Source organism: Canis lupus, chromosome 23 (genome assembly GCF_048164855.1).
Source record: "Canis lupus baileyi chromosome 23, mCanLup2.hap1, whole genome shotgun sequence".
In the NCBI taxonomy this organism is placed as follows: Eukaryota; Metazoa; Chordata; class Mammalia; order Carnivora; family Canidae; genus Canis; species Canis lupus.
In genome coordinates, this window is record NC_132860.1 from 18,415,392 (window position 1) to 18,431,656 (window position 16,265).

General features: G+C 43.6%; 1 protein-coding gene across 4 annotated transcripts in view; it reads left to right on the forward strand.

Annotated features, from left to right (window-relative positions):
* Positions 1–16,265, forward strand: part of SCUBE2 (signal peptide, CUB domain and EGF like domain containing 2) — a 63,676-nt gene that overhangs the window by 37,619 nt on the left and 9,792 nt on the right. For 3 of the 4 annotated variants that reach the window (XM_072794129.1, XM_072794131.1, XM_072794130.1), the window contains 4 exons: positions 1,687–1,842; positions 2,236–2,442; positions 13,495–13,662; positions 15,667–15,834. In XM_072794129.1, coding sequence (XP_072650230.1) covers positions 1,687–1,842; positions 2,236–2,442; positions 13,495–13,662; positions 15,667–15,834 — 699 coding nt within the window. The remainder of the gene's footprint in view (positions 1–1,686; positions 1,843–2,235; positions 2,443–13,494; positions 13,663–15,666; positions 15,835–16,265) is intronic. The other variant, XM_072794132.1, reaches the window with a different exon arrangement.

Genomic DNA, 16,265 nt, shown 5'->3' on the forward strand with positions numbered 1-16,265 from the left:
GTAAGAAAAAAGCGTGAGTAGAAGAAAAAGGAAACTCACCATGTGATCAGTAGTAGTTATATCTGGGTAGAGGGGTTGACCAGAGATCTTCATTTTTTTCCTTCTGCATTTTCCAAATTCTCCACAGTGAGCATTTATACTTCTTTTTATCTATCTATTTATTTATTTTAAAGATTATTTATTGGATGAGGAGGGGCAAAGGGAGAAGGAAAGAGAATATCAAGTAGGCACCATGCTGAGTGTGGAGCTCAATATGGGGTTCGATCCCACAACCCTGAGATCATGACCTCATGATCAAGCCAAAATCAAATTCAGCCATTTGATCAACTGAGCCACTCAGGTGCCCCAGCATTTATACTTTTAGATCAGAGGAAAAAGGCTTTATTTATTTTTATTTATAGATTTTATTTATTTATTCATGAGAGACACAGAGAGAGGAAGAGACATAGGCAGAGGGAAAAGCAGGCGCCCTGCGAGGAGCCTGATTTGGAACTTGATCGCAGGACCCCGGGATCATGGCCTGAGCCAAAGGCAGATGCTCAACCACTGACTCACTCAGATGCCCCAGAAAAGCATTATTTAAAAATAAACTTGGTCTTTAGTCTCCTTAATGGTATTATACTATGTTAATTTCTCAGTATTGACAAATATACATGTTAATGTAAGATGTTAGCATTAGGGGAAACTTAACAAACAATATATGGGAACTCTCTGTTCTATTTAAGCAATTTTTCTGCAAATCTAAAATTATTATGAAATTAGAAGTTAGCTTTTTGAAAAAGGAAAGGAGAATTTTTCCCAGAGGATGGTGGGTGGGGATTAATTTGCCTCCTTCTTCCTTTGGCTCCTGCTGACCTATTGCTTTGAACATCTTTGTAATGTTGAAGAATATGATACAGATAATTCGTCCATTGAATAAAATAAGAGTTTAAACTGGAGGCAAGTTGGTTGTGTGGATGATACATGGAACTGCTCTTTTGGTTCCAGTTAATGGTCATTAGTTAAAAGATCCACTGGAAGCCACGGGAGATAGAGGGGTGAGGGAGAGATGGCCAGAGTCTGGAATAGGGATGTGCAGAACCCTGCCTTACGCAACACTTCCTCCCACCCTAGATGCCTTCATGATATTGTTTGGTTCTCTAGATGTTTTGTGCTGTATATTGCTCCTGGTTATTTCAAAATGAGACATCACTGTTAATGTGTTTTCCAACTTCCCCTTCAGGCTGGAATTACTCCAAACTCAGTTTGCCTGAAAGCAGGAGTTGGTTTGCTTTCTACTCCTGTGCTCCTTCCCTATTTGAAGTCTTAGTCCCTGCTTGGTACATCACAGTCCAGCTCTAAGGAAACCAACCGTGAGAACACAAGCACACCTTAGCAGACTGTCAGTTAGGAATGCAAGGCAACCCTGGTTCCTGTCTTCCACTTATGTGGCCAACCAGTCAGAAACATCCAGCATTCATCCATGAAAATAATTTTCAAGAGCTAAATTGTTAAGTTATATAGGAGGCTCTTTGAAATTAAAATGTCATCGTGCTCCAAGCTGAGGCTTGCAACGTCTTGGCATCTGGAGTTAATCACTTAGTCCCTTGAGAGTTGTTTTAATGAAATGTTTACTGAGCTCTAGCGAATGTTCAACTGAGTACTTTGCCAGGATCTGGCTTCCGATAATTTTGTTTCTTCATACAGAGAAGCACAGCTCAGTAAAAGAGAGCTTCCGCTACGCAAACCTTACATGCAGCTTCAGCAAGCAAGTCCCGGGAGCCCCTGGCCGCCCAAGCACCACTAAGGAAATGTTTATCACTGTTGAGTTTGAACTTGAAATTAACCAAAAGGAGGTGACAGGTTGGTTTGAAAACAGTCTTTGGTACCAGGCTTCTCACAGCTTGCTCCTTATTCTTTTGCCTTTCATCGTTCTTGAGGGGAAACAGTAGTGCAACCACTGAAGTATCTCCTGTTTTGTTTTGTTTTGTTTTGTTTTTCATTCCCAAACTAAACTGAATTGGTTTGGAACCTCATGATTGTATCTGTTTCCTAAAAACTCAAAGATTCCATTTTGGCCAACAAATTTCTTTTAGAAACCAATGCTGCCCAGCCTGCGAGGTGCCCAGCCCCAGGTCTCCCCTCCATTCTGTCCACAGGGAACCGTGGGTGCTGGTGGGTCCTTTGTGGGTCTGGACATCCTCCTGTGCTGCAGCCTGACCTCTTCCCCCACTGCTACCCCTCTTGTTTTGGTAGCTTCTTGTGACCTGAGTTGCACCATAAAGCGGACAGAGAAGCGGCTCCGGAAAGCTATCCGTGCGCTCCGGAAGGCAGCCAACAGGGAGCACTTTCACCTCCAGCTCTCAGGCATGGAACTTGAAGGGGCAAACAAGTCTCCCAGAACATCTGAACACCAACTAGAGTCCTGTGGAGTGGGCCAGAGCCACGCAGGAAACCAATGTGGTGAGTGACCTGCTGGGCCATTCTTGCTCACAGAGTTGTCATGAGCTCCATAAAGACTCGGGGTAACCAAAAGCATAGCCCATTCTCCCTCTCTGAGTTCACTCCAGAGAATGCTGTGGTTACCCACTCTCATTTGGGAATGACACATTAGGATTTGTTGTGCCTGCTGGACTAGGAGCTCCCTGGCACCTGGCACAGGGTCTGGTTGTGGTGGGCACTGAATAAATGTTTGCCAAATTGAGGGTTGGAAAGGAGGAAGTAGAGCAATGAGGAGAGGGAGTACTGACCTTCAAGAGTCTGAGGACGGTGGTCTTCAGAGCACTGTGGCCCTGGGTAGGGACAGACTATGGGCATGAGGCACCTATGAGGCTCCTGTACACCCCACTACCAGTTCCCCATCATCTCCCTCTGGCCTGGCTGAGGGTGGTCATGAACCTCTCCTGTCCATAGTTTTGTGCAGAGTCTGGGGGTGCCACCTGGCAGTCTTATGAGATCCCTGAGCTTCAGCTCGAGACTCCTAGTAGTGTCAGTTCCATACATGGGATGTGTGTGTGTGTGTGTGTGTGTGTGTGTGTGCGCGTTTCAGAATTAAGTTTGAGACCTGACATTTGAACAACACCAATTTATGAAGTTCTAGACAGGAGGAACCTGGGCAAGAGGTTCTAGGGTGGTCGGTCTTGAGATTTGTTTATTGGGTGAAATTGTTCTGGGCATTTATGGCAGATAATCACTTTATAGTCTCACTTTATAATAATCACGGTAATGATTTATTGAGTTTTCATCTGACACAGTACAACATTAAGACGGTAGCCGCTCTATCTCGCTTAACCTGAATGGTCATCTCATTAGGTTGGCATTATCATCTCCATGTAACAGATGAACAAACTGGAACTCAGAGAGCTAGGTTCTTTTGCTCTAGATCACATCAATGGGCTAACTCCAAAGCCTGTGCTCTGGTCCCAAGTAAGGTGAGTTTCGATAACCAGACTCATCCAGAATAAACTGATGTCCTTTCTCAAGCGTCAGTAGGAGGGCCCAGAAGTGAGGCTTGAGCTAAGGAGTAATAAGCCAGTGTTTCTGAAGAAGCAAAGCTGAGCCCAGGGCACTCATTCCAGAGAATTGTCAGCAATAACCAACTACTTTCAGCCCAAATCTGTTGCTTTGCCAAAATGTAGTAAAAATCAAGTGTAAAATCAAGTGTAATTGTCCACCAGGGGCTGGTTCTCAAGTAGTCTTGACTTTTATTCTAGCTGACTCTCTTAAAAGGAAAAAAAAAAAAGTTAGAAACAACCCAGCTGGTTGGTTTATTCTCATTTAAAATTATAAGAGTTCTGGTTTCTATACCAAAATGGTGACAAGCATTGGCTCTTGCTGCCCTACTTTATGGGGGGGAGTTGCAGAAACTGTCAGGGCCAGGCAGGCCAGGCCTCTCAGAGCTAGACTGCATCCCCTTCCCCATTTGCTCTCCTGGTAGGGAGAGGCCTCACAAGCTTGCCAGGGAGCCTTGGTGGCCAGTTGAGAAATCAGGCAGAACTAGAGTATTACCAATCCTACCATAACTGCTCCTGCAGAAAAGGGCCAAGAATGATTAGCAGGAGTTACTTAACAGAGGATGTCTCATGACCATGACAGCTTATGAAAGACACTGTAGCTGTTGTGTGTGTAAATGTGTCCTGAGATGCTTGTCATGCTTAGTTAGGCTGGATTTGTTGCTGAGAGGCAATGTGTCTTGTCTCAAGAGCTCCCTCTAGCAATGGATGAATTTTGTAGCCCACACGGAACCAAATCAGATTCACCCCGTCTGACAGCCATGTTGAGGATTTTACCATGTAGAGAAAATAGCACAAATAATTACCAGTGAAATTGCTTCCTCCTGCTGAATGGAGGAAGTGTGCACAAGGAGGGGTTGCATGTGTTAATTGGAAAGGCTTCTTCCCCATGAGACACACATGGTATGGGCTAGGGCCAGGGAACAAGTGAGTGTGTTGGGGGGCGGGGAGTATGTCTTCTATTCCTTATATTCCTAGACTATTTGCTGGTCTTAGAACTTCATCAAGACCAAGTTTCCTGGTATTTCCTGAAATCCGAATGGTACAGACATTGGAGACATGCCTAGGATAGTTCTTTTTGGAAATTATTTGCAACGTTGTCCAAAAGGAGACTCCGAAAGCATTTGGAGTCACTGAAAGGGCAGATGAGACCATTACACTTTTCCTTTAAATTTTTTTTAAGATTTTATTTGTTTATTCATGAGAGACACACACACACACACACACAGAGAGAGAGAGAGAGAGAGAGAGAGGCAGAGACATAGGCAGAGGGAGAAGCAGGCTTCCTATGGGATCCAGGATCATGCCCTGAGCCGAAGGCAGACGCTCAACCACTGAGTCACCCAGGCATCCTGAGACTGGGAAGGTTTAATTCAACTTTCAACAGCAGTATCTTTCCTTTACAGCAGTTGAGAAAAATTAATTCAACTATTATATTTTGAGATACCATTCTGTGCCACTCTAGACTTGGATGGAGTAGTGAGAACATATGAGTGAGGAGCTAGCTAAGATTCACATTGTAACAGAAGGACATGGACAATTAACAAATAAAGAAAAAAGGTAATTACAGAAGATAAGAATACAGAGAGGGACAGAGGGGAGGAAGGATTACTCTCCACAGGTGTTCAGGAAGGCTTTCAGAGCAGGTGACATTTGATTTAAGTGAGAAGGAGCTGGCCTTGATGGGGGCAGAGTATGTTCTGGCTGAGGAGGGATCAGCAGGTGCAAATGGCTTGAGGCAGGAATGAGCCAGGCATTTTCTTCTTAATTTTTTCAGAATTGAGAAATTATTTGCAACTGAGCAGGCAGAAATTTTCTGTCTTAAATCATAGAAAATATGAAGTCAAAAATAAAAGAAAATATGAAGTCTATTAGCAATACAGACCAAATTAGATCAATGCTTATCACACAGACTTGGAAGGGTTGTGAGATAAAGCCCTGAGTTAAGCTGTGTGCTGGGCGTGGAACCTGCATAAGATTCTCTGTCCTTCTCTCTCTGCATCTCCTCCCCTTTCTCTTTTCCTCTCTCTAAAAACAAAACAAAACAAAACCACAATAAAACATAATTTAGTAAAGTGTGGACATTAATTGAGCACTTATACTGTGTTTAACACTGTGCTAAGTACTTTACATACATTATGTCATTTGATCCTCATCATAAGTCTATTTTGCAGCTTTTTTTTTTTTTTTTTTTTTTTTTTTTTTTTTTTACAAATAAGGAAACTAAGGCATAGGGAGGTAAGGCATTTTCTCAATGTCCACCCAGCAAATAAATGGCAGTGCCAGAGTTCAGATCCAGATCTGTCTCAAGAGCCTATATTCTTAATTCTCTCAATGGGAATACTCTCACTTCTGGGTACAGCCTGTGCCATGTGATGATTATCTACCTCTGCTAGCACTTGTATGGAGCACCCTCCATGGGCCAGCACTGCCATGGGTGCTGAGGAGGCCTGGATAAATAAGACATCATCCCTCAAGTCACATTTGGTCCTCCCAGAGGAGAGTTAGAGAAGACCTCCCCAAAGAGAGGAAGCCTAATCTGAGTTTTGAAGGATGCACAGATGACACATAAAGGAGAGTATTCAGGCAGAGGAGTAGACTTGGGAATGAGACCGAGCAAGATGCATACAGAGAATGATTGACAACTCAGTATTACTAAATCTGGAGCACAAGGTAAGATGTGGTGGGTAGCAAGGCTGGTGGGAAAAGCACAGTAGGTCATGAGAGACCTTGAGTATACTGCTAAGGAGCCTTGGCTTTATATAGGTGACAAGGTGCCATTAGAGGGTTTAATCAGGCAATTAAGGTCATGTTTGTATTCTAGAAAAATTTCTTTTATTAGATTGAGAGTCAGGACCAAAGGCAGAAAACCTAACTTGGAAGGTTTTGAATGCTTTGCATGAGAGATGTTGAGAACATAAAGGTACTAGATGGACTAGAAAATAAGCAATAGATTCTAGAAATATTTAGGAAGAACTGTGAGCAGCATTTGGTGATAAACTGGATTGGGGACTAAAAATAGGAAAGAGCTGGGGTGAGCTCAGAGGTTTTTGACGTGGCCTCCGATTGGTCCCTTGCTTACCACATGTCCCTCATCTAACCCTGCCCTGCTTCATATGTAGGAGGCATGGAGAAAAGGCCTGCAGGTTTGGTTGAATGATTGGATGAATGTGATCACTGGGGAAGAAATAATCAGAAAAGATTTATAGGAAAAGTGGGGGGGGGGGCGGAATAGACTCTTGAGAGAGCCTGAGAAAGAAAGAAAACTCAGATGTAGAAAAGGAGACTAAAGATTGAGTTCTGAATCAAAGATACAATGAGGAGTGCAGGGTGGCAAGTCAAGGAGGCTTTGGAGTCAGGGAGGGGAGCAGTCAGAGAAGCACCTTAGAAAGGTGGATCTGGTGGCAGGCTGTGAGGGCTGAGGCAGGGAGGAACGGAGGCAAGGAAGGTCATTGGAAGGTTATTGCAGTAATCTAGATTAGAGATGGTGAGGATCAAAACACCCTGATGCTATAGGGATGGACATCAGCTGATGGACAAAAGGAACACAGCTGCAGGATGCTGCAGCTGGCTGCCTGATGAGGCAGGGAGGATTGAGGTCTGGAATAATAACTATGGGCTGGACTGCAAAGATGGTGCCTGGGAGAGCAGCGATGCTGTTCATAAAGAGCAAAGCCAGAGGAGTCGGAAGAACTGGGCAGGGGAGCGAAGAGAAGCATTCTCCTTGAGGAAGTGGAATTTGAGTTGCCACAGGACTTCCAGGCAGTGATCTCCATGGGCTTCTAATAGTCTAGGAAAATGATTTTATCTTATCATGTGCAGACCAACCCTCCTATCCTGTATCTGTCCACACATATGCTGACCTGCTTCCTGTTAAACTGAATAAACCTGGCCATGCTCCTACCAAGGCCACCTCCTCCTCTTGGGCTCTGGAGCCCGTTTGCTTTCCCCTTCTCCAGAACATTGCTCCTGTTGTTATCCCCACTGACCCCTCATCTCAGAATTCTTCCTGTTTACTAGGTCGTTTCCAACAGCACACAAACCTATCTCCTGTCTTAAAAGCCAAACAGACCCTTGTTTGACTTCACACTTCTTTCCAGATACTGCCTCCTTTCTCTGACCCCCTATAGAGCAAAATTCCTTAAAAAAGTTGTCTAAACTCCCTGTCTTTGCTTCCTCCCCTCCCATTTTCTCTTCCAACCCCTACCAGTGTGGTTTCTGCTCCCAGACTCTCCACTGAAACTGCTTTTCCCAAAATTTCTAACTACCTCTGTATTGCCAAATCTAGTTGCCAACTCTTATTCAGATGACCACTCCCACCTACTAGAAACACTCTCTTCTCCTGGATTTCAGACACCACACTCTTCTGGTTCTCCTCCTACCTCACTGGCTGCTCCCTTTTGATTTTCCGTGTTGGTTCTCCCCTAATTTTTGATCTCTAAACACCCCAGGGCTCAGTCCTTCACTCTCTTCTACCTGACCTTATTCATTGCCAGAGCTCTAAATACCACCATGTGCTGGTGACTCTCAAACTCCTCTCTCCTCCAAAATAGTTCTGACCACTATTTTGAATTATGGACTTCTTTATCCCAGGATGTGTTGAATGTTCTTTATCGAGCATGCATGCATGCACACGCTTACACGCACAGGCACACGCACACACACAAAGTTAAATATTTTTGAATTCATGAGTGTTTACTTATTTTAAAAGCACATACTTGTTCTGTTGGCTAATATATGATGTACATCATAAAGGAATGAGATATAGATTAAATAGCAGTTTTAAAATAACTGGCTAGCATCTTTAGGTACCACATTTATAATCTGGCAAAGTTCATTGCTAACATTAGTGGTTGTAAATTCATTTTTTAAATAGTCTTTTTGTGAATTGCTAGTGTTTTGGCTCAACTCTTGTCAGATCTGATTTCTGTTTCTATGTCATACTGTTTGGCAAAGAGTAAAAGTTGTGTTTGCCTGACTCTTCCCTGGTGTTCACCCATTGTTGGTTGTACCTTCAGTCCAGGGTTTTCGCAGGATTGTTTGAAGTTGCTTTCTATTTTGTGCCAGTTGGTTTGGTTGAAACTCGATGATACAATCAGGAAATTGATTCAACCAGGCAAACTGCAATTCTCAATGCATTGAAAGAAGCAAAGCAGTCGGTACTTTCCCACCCCATAGAGTTGTTCCACCACATAGGAATGCCATGTTCGTCTCTTTTCTTGGAGACCTTGTGTCTTCATGTGTGTCTACGACTCATGGAGATGCAGACAGACTGAGGCACCAATCTTAGACCATACACTGAACCAGTAACCCTTTCTTTGTTTCTCATTTTTAGGTAAAAGTTAATAGGCATAGATGTGAAGATGCTTTGCCCACACCCAGTGGATCATTTCATAAAGCCCTGCGGTGTCGCATTCTACCTGCAAACCACCAGTAAAACCAATGCCTTTTCAATATCGACACTTGTGTGGCCAACAGGCGTCTTAAACTCAGTGTGTCTATCTGCCTCCCTCCCTCCCTCCTAAGTAAAACCTGCTTCTCCCTCATCTCAGTAAATGGCACCTCTATTTACCTCATTGTTCAAATTGAAAATCTCACATTTTCTTGACCCCTGTCATTCTGTCATGCTCCTCATCCAGTTCGTTAGCAAATTCTACCTTCACATTATATTCTTACTCTAAGTAGATATGTCTTCCTTCATCATTACCACTCTATTCCAAACCACCAGCATCCTGGGCCCAGTCTGTTGTGACAGGCTCTGAATTGTTTTTCAGTCCTTGCCTGCCTCGTGGTCTCCACATAGCAGCCAGAATATCTATTAGAAACATAAGTCAGATCATGCCATTCCTCTATGCAAATCCTCCAACATGCTTTGAGTAAGGTCTAATTTCCTTACCATGACCTTCAAGAACCTGCATCATCTAGCTCTTGCTTGCTTTTTAGGATTCCTTTCCTGTTACCCTGGCTCTTTTACTCTATTCCTGCTGCATTGGCTTTTTTTTTTCTTTTTCTTTTGCTCTTAGGCAATGCCATTGCAAGGCCAGTTTGTTCATTTCAGTCTGATCTCAGCTCAGAGAGGAAAGCCTGGCTACTCTTCTGAGACTATATACACACAAACTCCACTCCCACCACTCTTTGTATTCCCTTCTTACCCTGTTTTGCTTTTCTTTATCATATTTACCTCTAGGTAGCATTCTGCTATATATTTATTTACTTACCCATTTATTGTGCATATTCTCCAGAATGTCCCCTAGGGCAGGGCCATGTCTGTCTTGTGTGCTATAGCTCCAGCTCTATTTAGAACAGAACTCAACACATAATCAGTACTAAGTATTTTACTGAACTAATGTATTTTCACAGGGACAACAGGTGAAATCCTAAAGATAGCCACCAACATTGAGAGAAAAGAGGGCAAGGGGCAAATCTTTGGGGAAATATTGCAATTGAAGGCAAAAGAGGCACTTTAAGGGAAATGACGTCTCTCCCTGCCTCCCCCATTAACTAAGCATGAAGAGAGCATAGCATGCATTGGGGAACCCAGCCAGGAAGGCGTCAGCTGGACTCCGCTCTCTGCCCCAACTCTAAGAACAGACACCAAAAACCTGGACAGTGTGACAGCTCAACCTCTGAGCCAAGGGGGTGCTCTGTCCTGTTATCCTGAAACACCCATTTAACAGGGTTTCAAACTGGGATCCCAAGGCCACGGTGTTGTCTTAGCCTCTGAGCTGTGACAAAGCAGCAGCTCCAGAACACCCTGGGAATCTGCGTGGGCTGCTTGTGGCTTTCCTTCAGAAGTCAAAGCGTGACTCTTAAGAAAACAGACCCTAGAGAATGACCTCTTTTATTAGGTTCACCATCTTCGCCACAGAGAGACCATAGTGTTTGTCCATAGCCTGAAATACTCAAAGGCCATCAGTGTTGAAAAGAGGGTGAGCCTTCAGGTCTCTTTGTTGCCATTAATCCTTGTCCCTGCTGGTCTCTCCCTTTTGCATCAGAAAAGCTTTCTTGTATTTTTTTTTTTCTTAAGAGGGGGAGAAAACAGCTGTGTGGGATTTGAGAATGGGATTTTAATGGTCACTGAAGACGTACAAAAGCTCTGCTGTGATCCTGAAGTGTTCTGGGGGCAATTGACTCCTTTGTCTGGGGCAGCAAAACATGCTGGCTGCTCAAGGAGAAAAGAGAACCAACTGGAACATGCGATTGAGGTCTCTTCAGACCAAATCTTCAGCACATTTGCAAAAAAGTGGTTTTCAGGCATCTCTTCATGACATTCAGAATCACTCTTTGCTATTTAGCTCATTTTTACCTTGTGAAAGAAATTAATTTGGAAGGTGCTTGGCAGGAATTATTTCTGTAGGTCTTTCTGGAAGGAAAATGGAAACTGTGAGTGACAATATGAGTTTGTTTATGTGAAGCAGGCCTTTCACTGGGAGAAAAAAGACCAGTGCCCTCCTTTCTGCAGTGACAAGGGGGCATTTCTCAGCCCTTTGCTCAGTTGGGAAATTGCAACAGCTGTGGGACATTGTGAGGCTTCTCAAAATGTAACCTCAAAAAGGCTTTGGGGGATTTAAATAGTTCTAAGGACGAGTGGACCCCCAGAGCAGCAGGAGCCCATCCTGTTATATTTTCCAACGAGAACCAGAGCCATTCTCATGCACCCATGAAGGGATCCATTTTCTGCCAGAGGAACTACAGCAGAACAGACCATGCTGATCTGACTCTAAGTTATGATTAAGGTGGCTTTGAAATCATTGCCATCATCTGGCACTTTCCCATTAGCGGAATGAATGTTACAAAAATGGAAATGGCTTGGCTAGAGGGGCTCCAGATGGCCTTGGTTTTATTTACTTTCTACCAGCCTTCACAACATCTGACTCCTTAGAGCCACGAAGAAGTTATTCTCTGCCTGCTGGCCTGCTGCTAGCCTTCAGACAGTCAGGTGGGACACAGGATAAAAAGTCATGAATTCCTAGTATATAATTCAGCCCAGCTTCTCATGGGAGATTAGCTGAAACCAGAACCATCATGGAAACCACTATCAAGTGGGGCTGTGTTTAGAGACTAGGTCTGGAATCAGACTTTGTCTGCCACAGCTCTATGCATCGGGCCCATTAGAATGCTGTTTGTTGAGAAAGCAAGAGTTTGGTTCCCTTTTAATTTTTTAAAAATATGATAAAATTAAATTAAAATGATACACAGATATTATAAAAGACAATCCAAACAGTATTAAAAAGTATTAAATTTTAGATTTTAGAGTAGACTTTTGATTGAATTTAATTATAGACTTAATATTTGAAATGTAGCATATTTTGGCTTATGATTTAGAAAAAACCTTGTTTCGGTTTTTTTCAGATTATAAAGTGAATAATGAAAAGACATTTTTATTAATGGTAATAGAGGACTTTGTCATGTTTAACTCTAGAAGTATATATGCAGGGCAGCTCAGGTGGCTCAGTGGTTTAGTGATGCCTTCCGCCCAGGGTGTGATCCTGGAGACCTGGGATCCAGTCCCACATCAGGCTCCCTGCATGGAGTCTGCTTCTCCCTCTGCCTGTGTCTCTGCCTCTCTCTCTGTGTCTCTCATGAATAAATAAATAAAATCTTTAAAAAAGTATAGATGTAGATTGCATTTGTAGGAAAGCATGAAAACGGGTATTCCCCCTCACAGACATTGAAGAGATATAATAGCTAATATTATCATGTGATATTTTGTTTTCTATTTCTCAGCAGCTTAAGTCTGAAAGAGAATGTGTTTATTCCAGTCAGACTCCTCTAACATCACGTAGAGAATCCTCGGCAGTCTTGAATTAAGATTCAGTCTGCACTTTTGCAAGAGCCCTTTCTCCCTCTTAAATTCAAAGCTCTTAATCTCACTGTAGGTGTATTTCACAGACTAGCTGTGGGACCTTGGCCAAATTATTTAATATCCTTAAGTCTGTTTCTGTAAAATGGAGTTAATAATAGCACCTAACTCCTTAGGGTTGTTTTCAGGGACAAATGAGATAAGGTATGAAAAGCTTTTGGCATGATGAACAGGAGATTGCAAGTATTCAGCAAATGTTAGCCATTAGAAAGGCTATTTTGATGGTTATGTTGATGTCTGAATATGATACTGAGAACCCACTTAAGAACATTTACTTTATATTCATATTATAAAAGAAGATATAAATCTACATTTAACTAACAACACCAGAAATATACCCAGAAGCATTGTTTATTAATTTCCTTGTAGTTCATTCTTTCAGGAGACATTTACCATGGTTTACTTTTCATAACACATGAACTTTATTACAAACACAAAGCATGTTGTGTTGGAGAGCTTATTGGTAAGACTCTTGAGATTACCCTCCCTACAGCCACCAGAGGGTGAGCTTTTCAGAACCCAGCTCTGGTCATATTCCTCTCTTTTAATGGCTCCTCAACCTGAAGAATAAAACCCAAATGCCTAGCATTCAAGAATTTCTAAAGTCTATCCTAACCTTCCTTTCTTCCCTCTTCTCCTGTATGTTGTACGTGACCTTTTATGACCTGCTCCTTTTCCTTCTTGGGGAGATCCTATTCATCCTTTAAGGGTCCACACAAACGTGGCCTCCTCTAGGAAGCCTTTAGGGATGCCATCAGCCAGAATTAATATCACCCTCTTCTCTGTTCTTTCAGCATTGGGAGTATGTTCAATGAATGGTTTTCACTTTATAACCCTTCCGACAGTCCTATGAAACAGGAGAAGTCATCAAGTGCTTGTGCTCAAAAATAATTAGGACCACTGTGATCCCTGCTTCTAAGGAGCTCGTGGTCTAGGGAGAGAGAACCCATGAACACCTCTAACGGTGGGCAACATGGCAAGGGGTGTACACAGAAAACCCAAAGGAGGTACACATTCTGTATTCAGGGCGTTTGTGTGGAGGAGTGTGGGGTCAATGCCATCTATTTGCACCTATCACTCATATCATCCTTCCTTGGCTTCTGTCCCCTCACTGACTAGATCATTTCCCCCTTTGGCTAGTCAGTTGCAGGGCTGGGACATATTATGATGGAGTGCAAGAACGCTGCATGTGTCCAAATGGAACCTTCCAAAATGAGGAAGGACAAATCACATGCGAACCTTGCCCAAGATCAGAAAATCCTGGAGCCCTGAAGACTCCAGAAGCTTGGAATGTATCGGAATGTGGAGGTAAGTGTTCCATCTTCCTCTTCTTATTCCTCTGGTCTCCAATATTACCTAGACAGAAGGCATAAGTAGCGTTTCAGTGCAAATAGCACAAACTGCACCTTGGGCTTCCTACAGGCAGGGACCATATTATATTGGCTTCGTCTTTGGCTTCAGTGCCTGCCTCAGTGCCCAACACATGCTGGGCTGATGCTCACTTGAATAAATAAATGAAAAGCTGATAGAATACATTGGCAGAAGAAAAGGTGGAAGGGTTGCTGTTGCATGCTTTACTCACTGTAAATAAATATACCTTGAGACCTTATTGATCTCCCAGTGTATGGGGATGGTCTGAAAGTGTTAAGTTGGAGAAAGTAGTTCTAATTATTTTTCCAGCTTTGGTCTCAAATTCATACCTTATTGATTTTTTTTTTTTACCTTATTGATTTTTAAAGAGTATCCATCTGGTTGTTTTGTCAGAACTCTGGGAAGAGGTTTTAATGTCCCTTATAAAATGTTAACTCTGGAGCCAAGCTTACTTGGGTTTTGTGGGCTTGTTTCCTATTTATTTTATTAGTAAATGTCTTCCTTTTATTAGATGGAAGAAGGGCCAAATTGATGCTCTGTGAGTTCAAATAGAAGGTGTGATCTAACACTGCAGTTTGTAGGTGATGTCCGTGGTGAAGAGCACGGGATGTCCTGTGGCTCCCATCTCTCCTCCCAGTGACCTCCAGAGCCAGCTTTAGCCCCCACCTAAATGACTCCAGGCTCAACTACAGGACCTTTCAAAAGGTTTAAAAGTCATAGGGTGCCTGGGTGGCTCAGTCAGTTGCATCCAACTCTTGATTTTGGCTCAGGTCATGACCTCAGGGTCGTGAGATGGAACCCCATGGAGGGCTCTACTCAGCAGGAAGTCTGCTTGAGATTTTCTCTCTCCCTCAGCCTCTGCCCCTCTCCTCCCCTCAAACCAACTACAGGGTTGATAAGGAGGCACTTTGGGACATCTGTTTACACTATGTGACCTTATTAAGATATCTTTATAGTAAGAATAATACTAGTAATAATAGCAATTGCCAACACTTATTAAATACTTAACCTATGCCAGGCATCATGCAAGGTGTATTACATGAATTATTATTATGGTTGTTGTATCACTACAACAACTTTGTGAGGTTAAAGTGAATGGTTGAAGGTCATACAGCCAAAGAGTGGAGGATTTGAATCAGAACATAGGTCTGACAGACTCCAGACTCTTCCTTTGAATGTGTGTTCACTAAATGCCATTATATCTATAACCTATGGCTAATAAGAAGACCATGAAATGTAATAGGGGAGAAATGATCAGCAGTACAAGAGACACAGCTTTTCATAACATCTTGGCAGTGACAAGCTAATTCCTAAGAATCATGTGCTCTTAGAAATCTTTTTGTTTATGGCTGTGCTTCTTGTCATAAATTTAAAAAATGATCAAGTAGGGTGTTTAAAGTAAATGCCATTGGGTCCCTCTATCAATATGGATTAGATTGGTTGGATTTAGTAGAAGGAGGCCAGGACACACTTTAGTGACTTAGTAAACCTAATTGATAAAACAGGGAGACTCTTTCATGACCAGAAGAGTCTTTATATCACTAGGATGTAATCAGCTGGGTGAGGGTATACTTCTGGGTTGAATTGATTCCAGAGCAGAGAACCCTCCCTGGGGAGGGTGCTGGCTGTGCACTGTGTAGTCCTAAACCTTAAGCAAACTCAGGCATGGTCCATTCTTTGGAAGCAGTTGACCCTTGGCTCCTTGGTCTCTGTCTTTGCACTGTGCTCTGTAGCCCTGTGTGTAAACATCAGGCGCTCACGTGCCACCTTCTCAGGGTCAGTGGCAGGGCAGGGCAGGACTTTTCTCACTGAGGTGGGAGCTCAGATCAGCAGAGGGTGACAGGTCTGACCAAATTCTGAGCTCATCTACAGAGAGATGGGGAAGTGTCCGCCCAAGGGACACAGGGGACCTTGCTCACTTAGGGTCATTGGTTTCCCCAGGTCTTTGCCAACCTGGTGAATATTCTGCAGATGGTTTTGCACCCTGCCAGCTCTGCGCCCTGGGCACATTCCAGCCTGAGGCTGGCCGTACTTCCTGCTTCCCCTGTGGAGGAGGGCTCCCCACCAAACACCTGGGAGCCACTTCCTTCCAGGACTGTGAGACCAGAGGTGAGGACTTGGCAGTTTGCCTTTTTCCAGAACTGAATTTCCCTTTTGAGAACCATGGGAGTCTGGTCAAGCTCCGATCAAGCCCAGTCCAGAGATGCCCTGTGTGGTCCCAGTGGCTGGGAGATCAGGTCCCAGCTCCATCTACTCCTGCAGGATGTGCAGGGAGCATGGGAACTCTCTAGACGTGGTCTCCCCCAACCACCTGGACCCCTTCAAACAGGGCTGACCAGTCTAGGAGAGGTTCTTGGCTCCTTCTTTTCAGTCTTCCTCCATCCCAGCACCCTTCCCTGGAGCTCCCCTCCCATACAGGTCCTACCTGTCCCCAGAGCCCAACTGCCGCTTCTCCCAGGGCCCCAACGCTGGGCCTGGCATCAGTTTGACATCCTCAGAGCTGACAAGTGCTCCCTGCATGAAAACTCAGCTATGCTCAT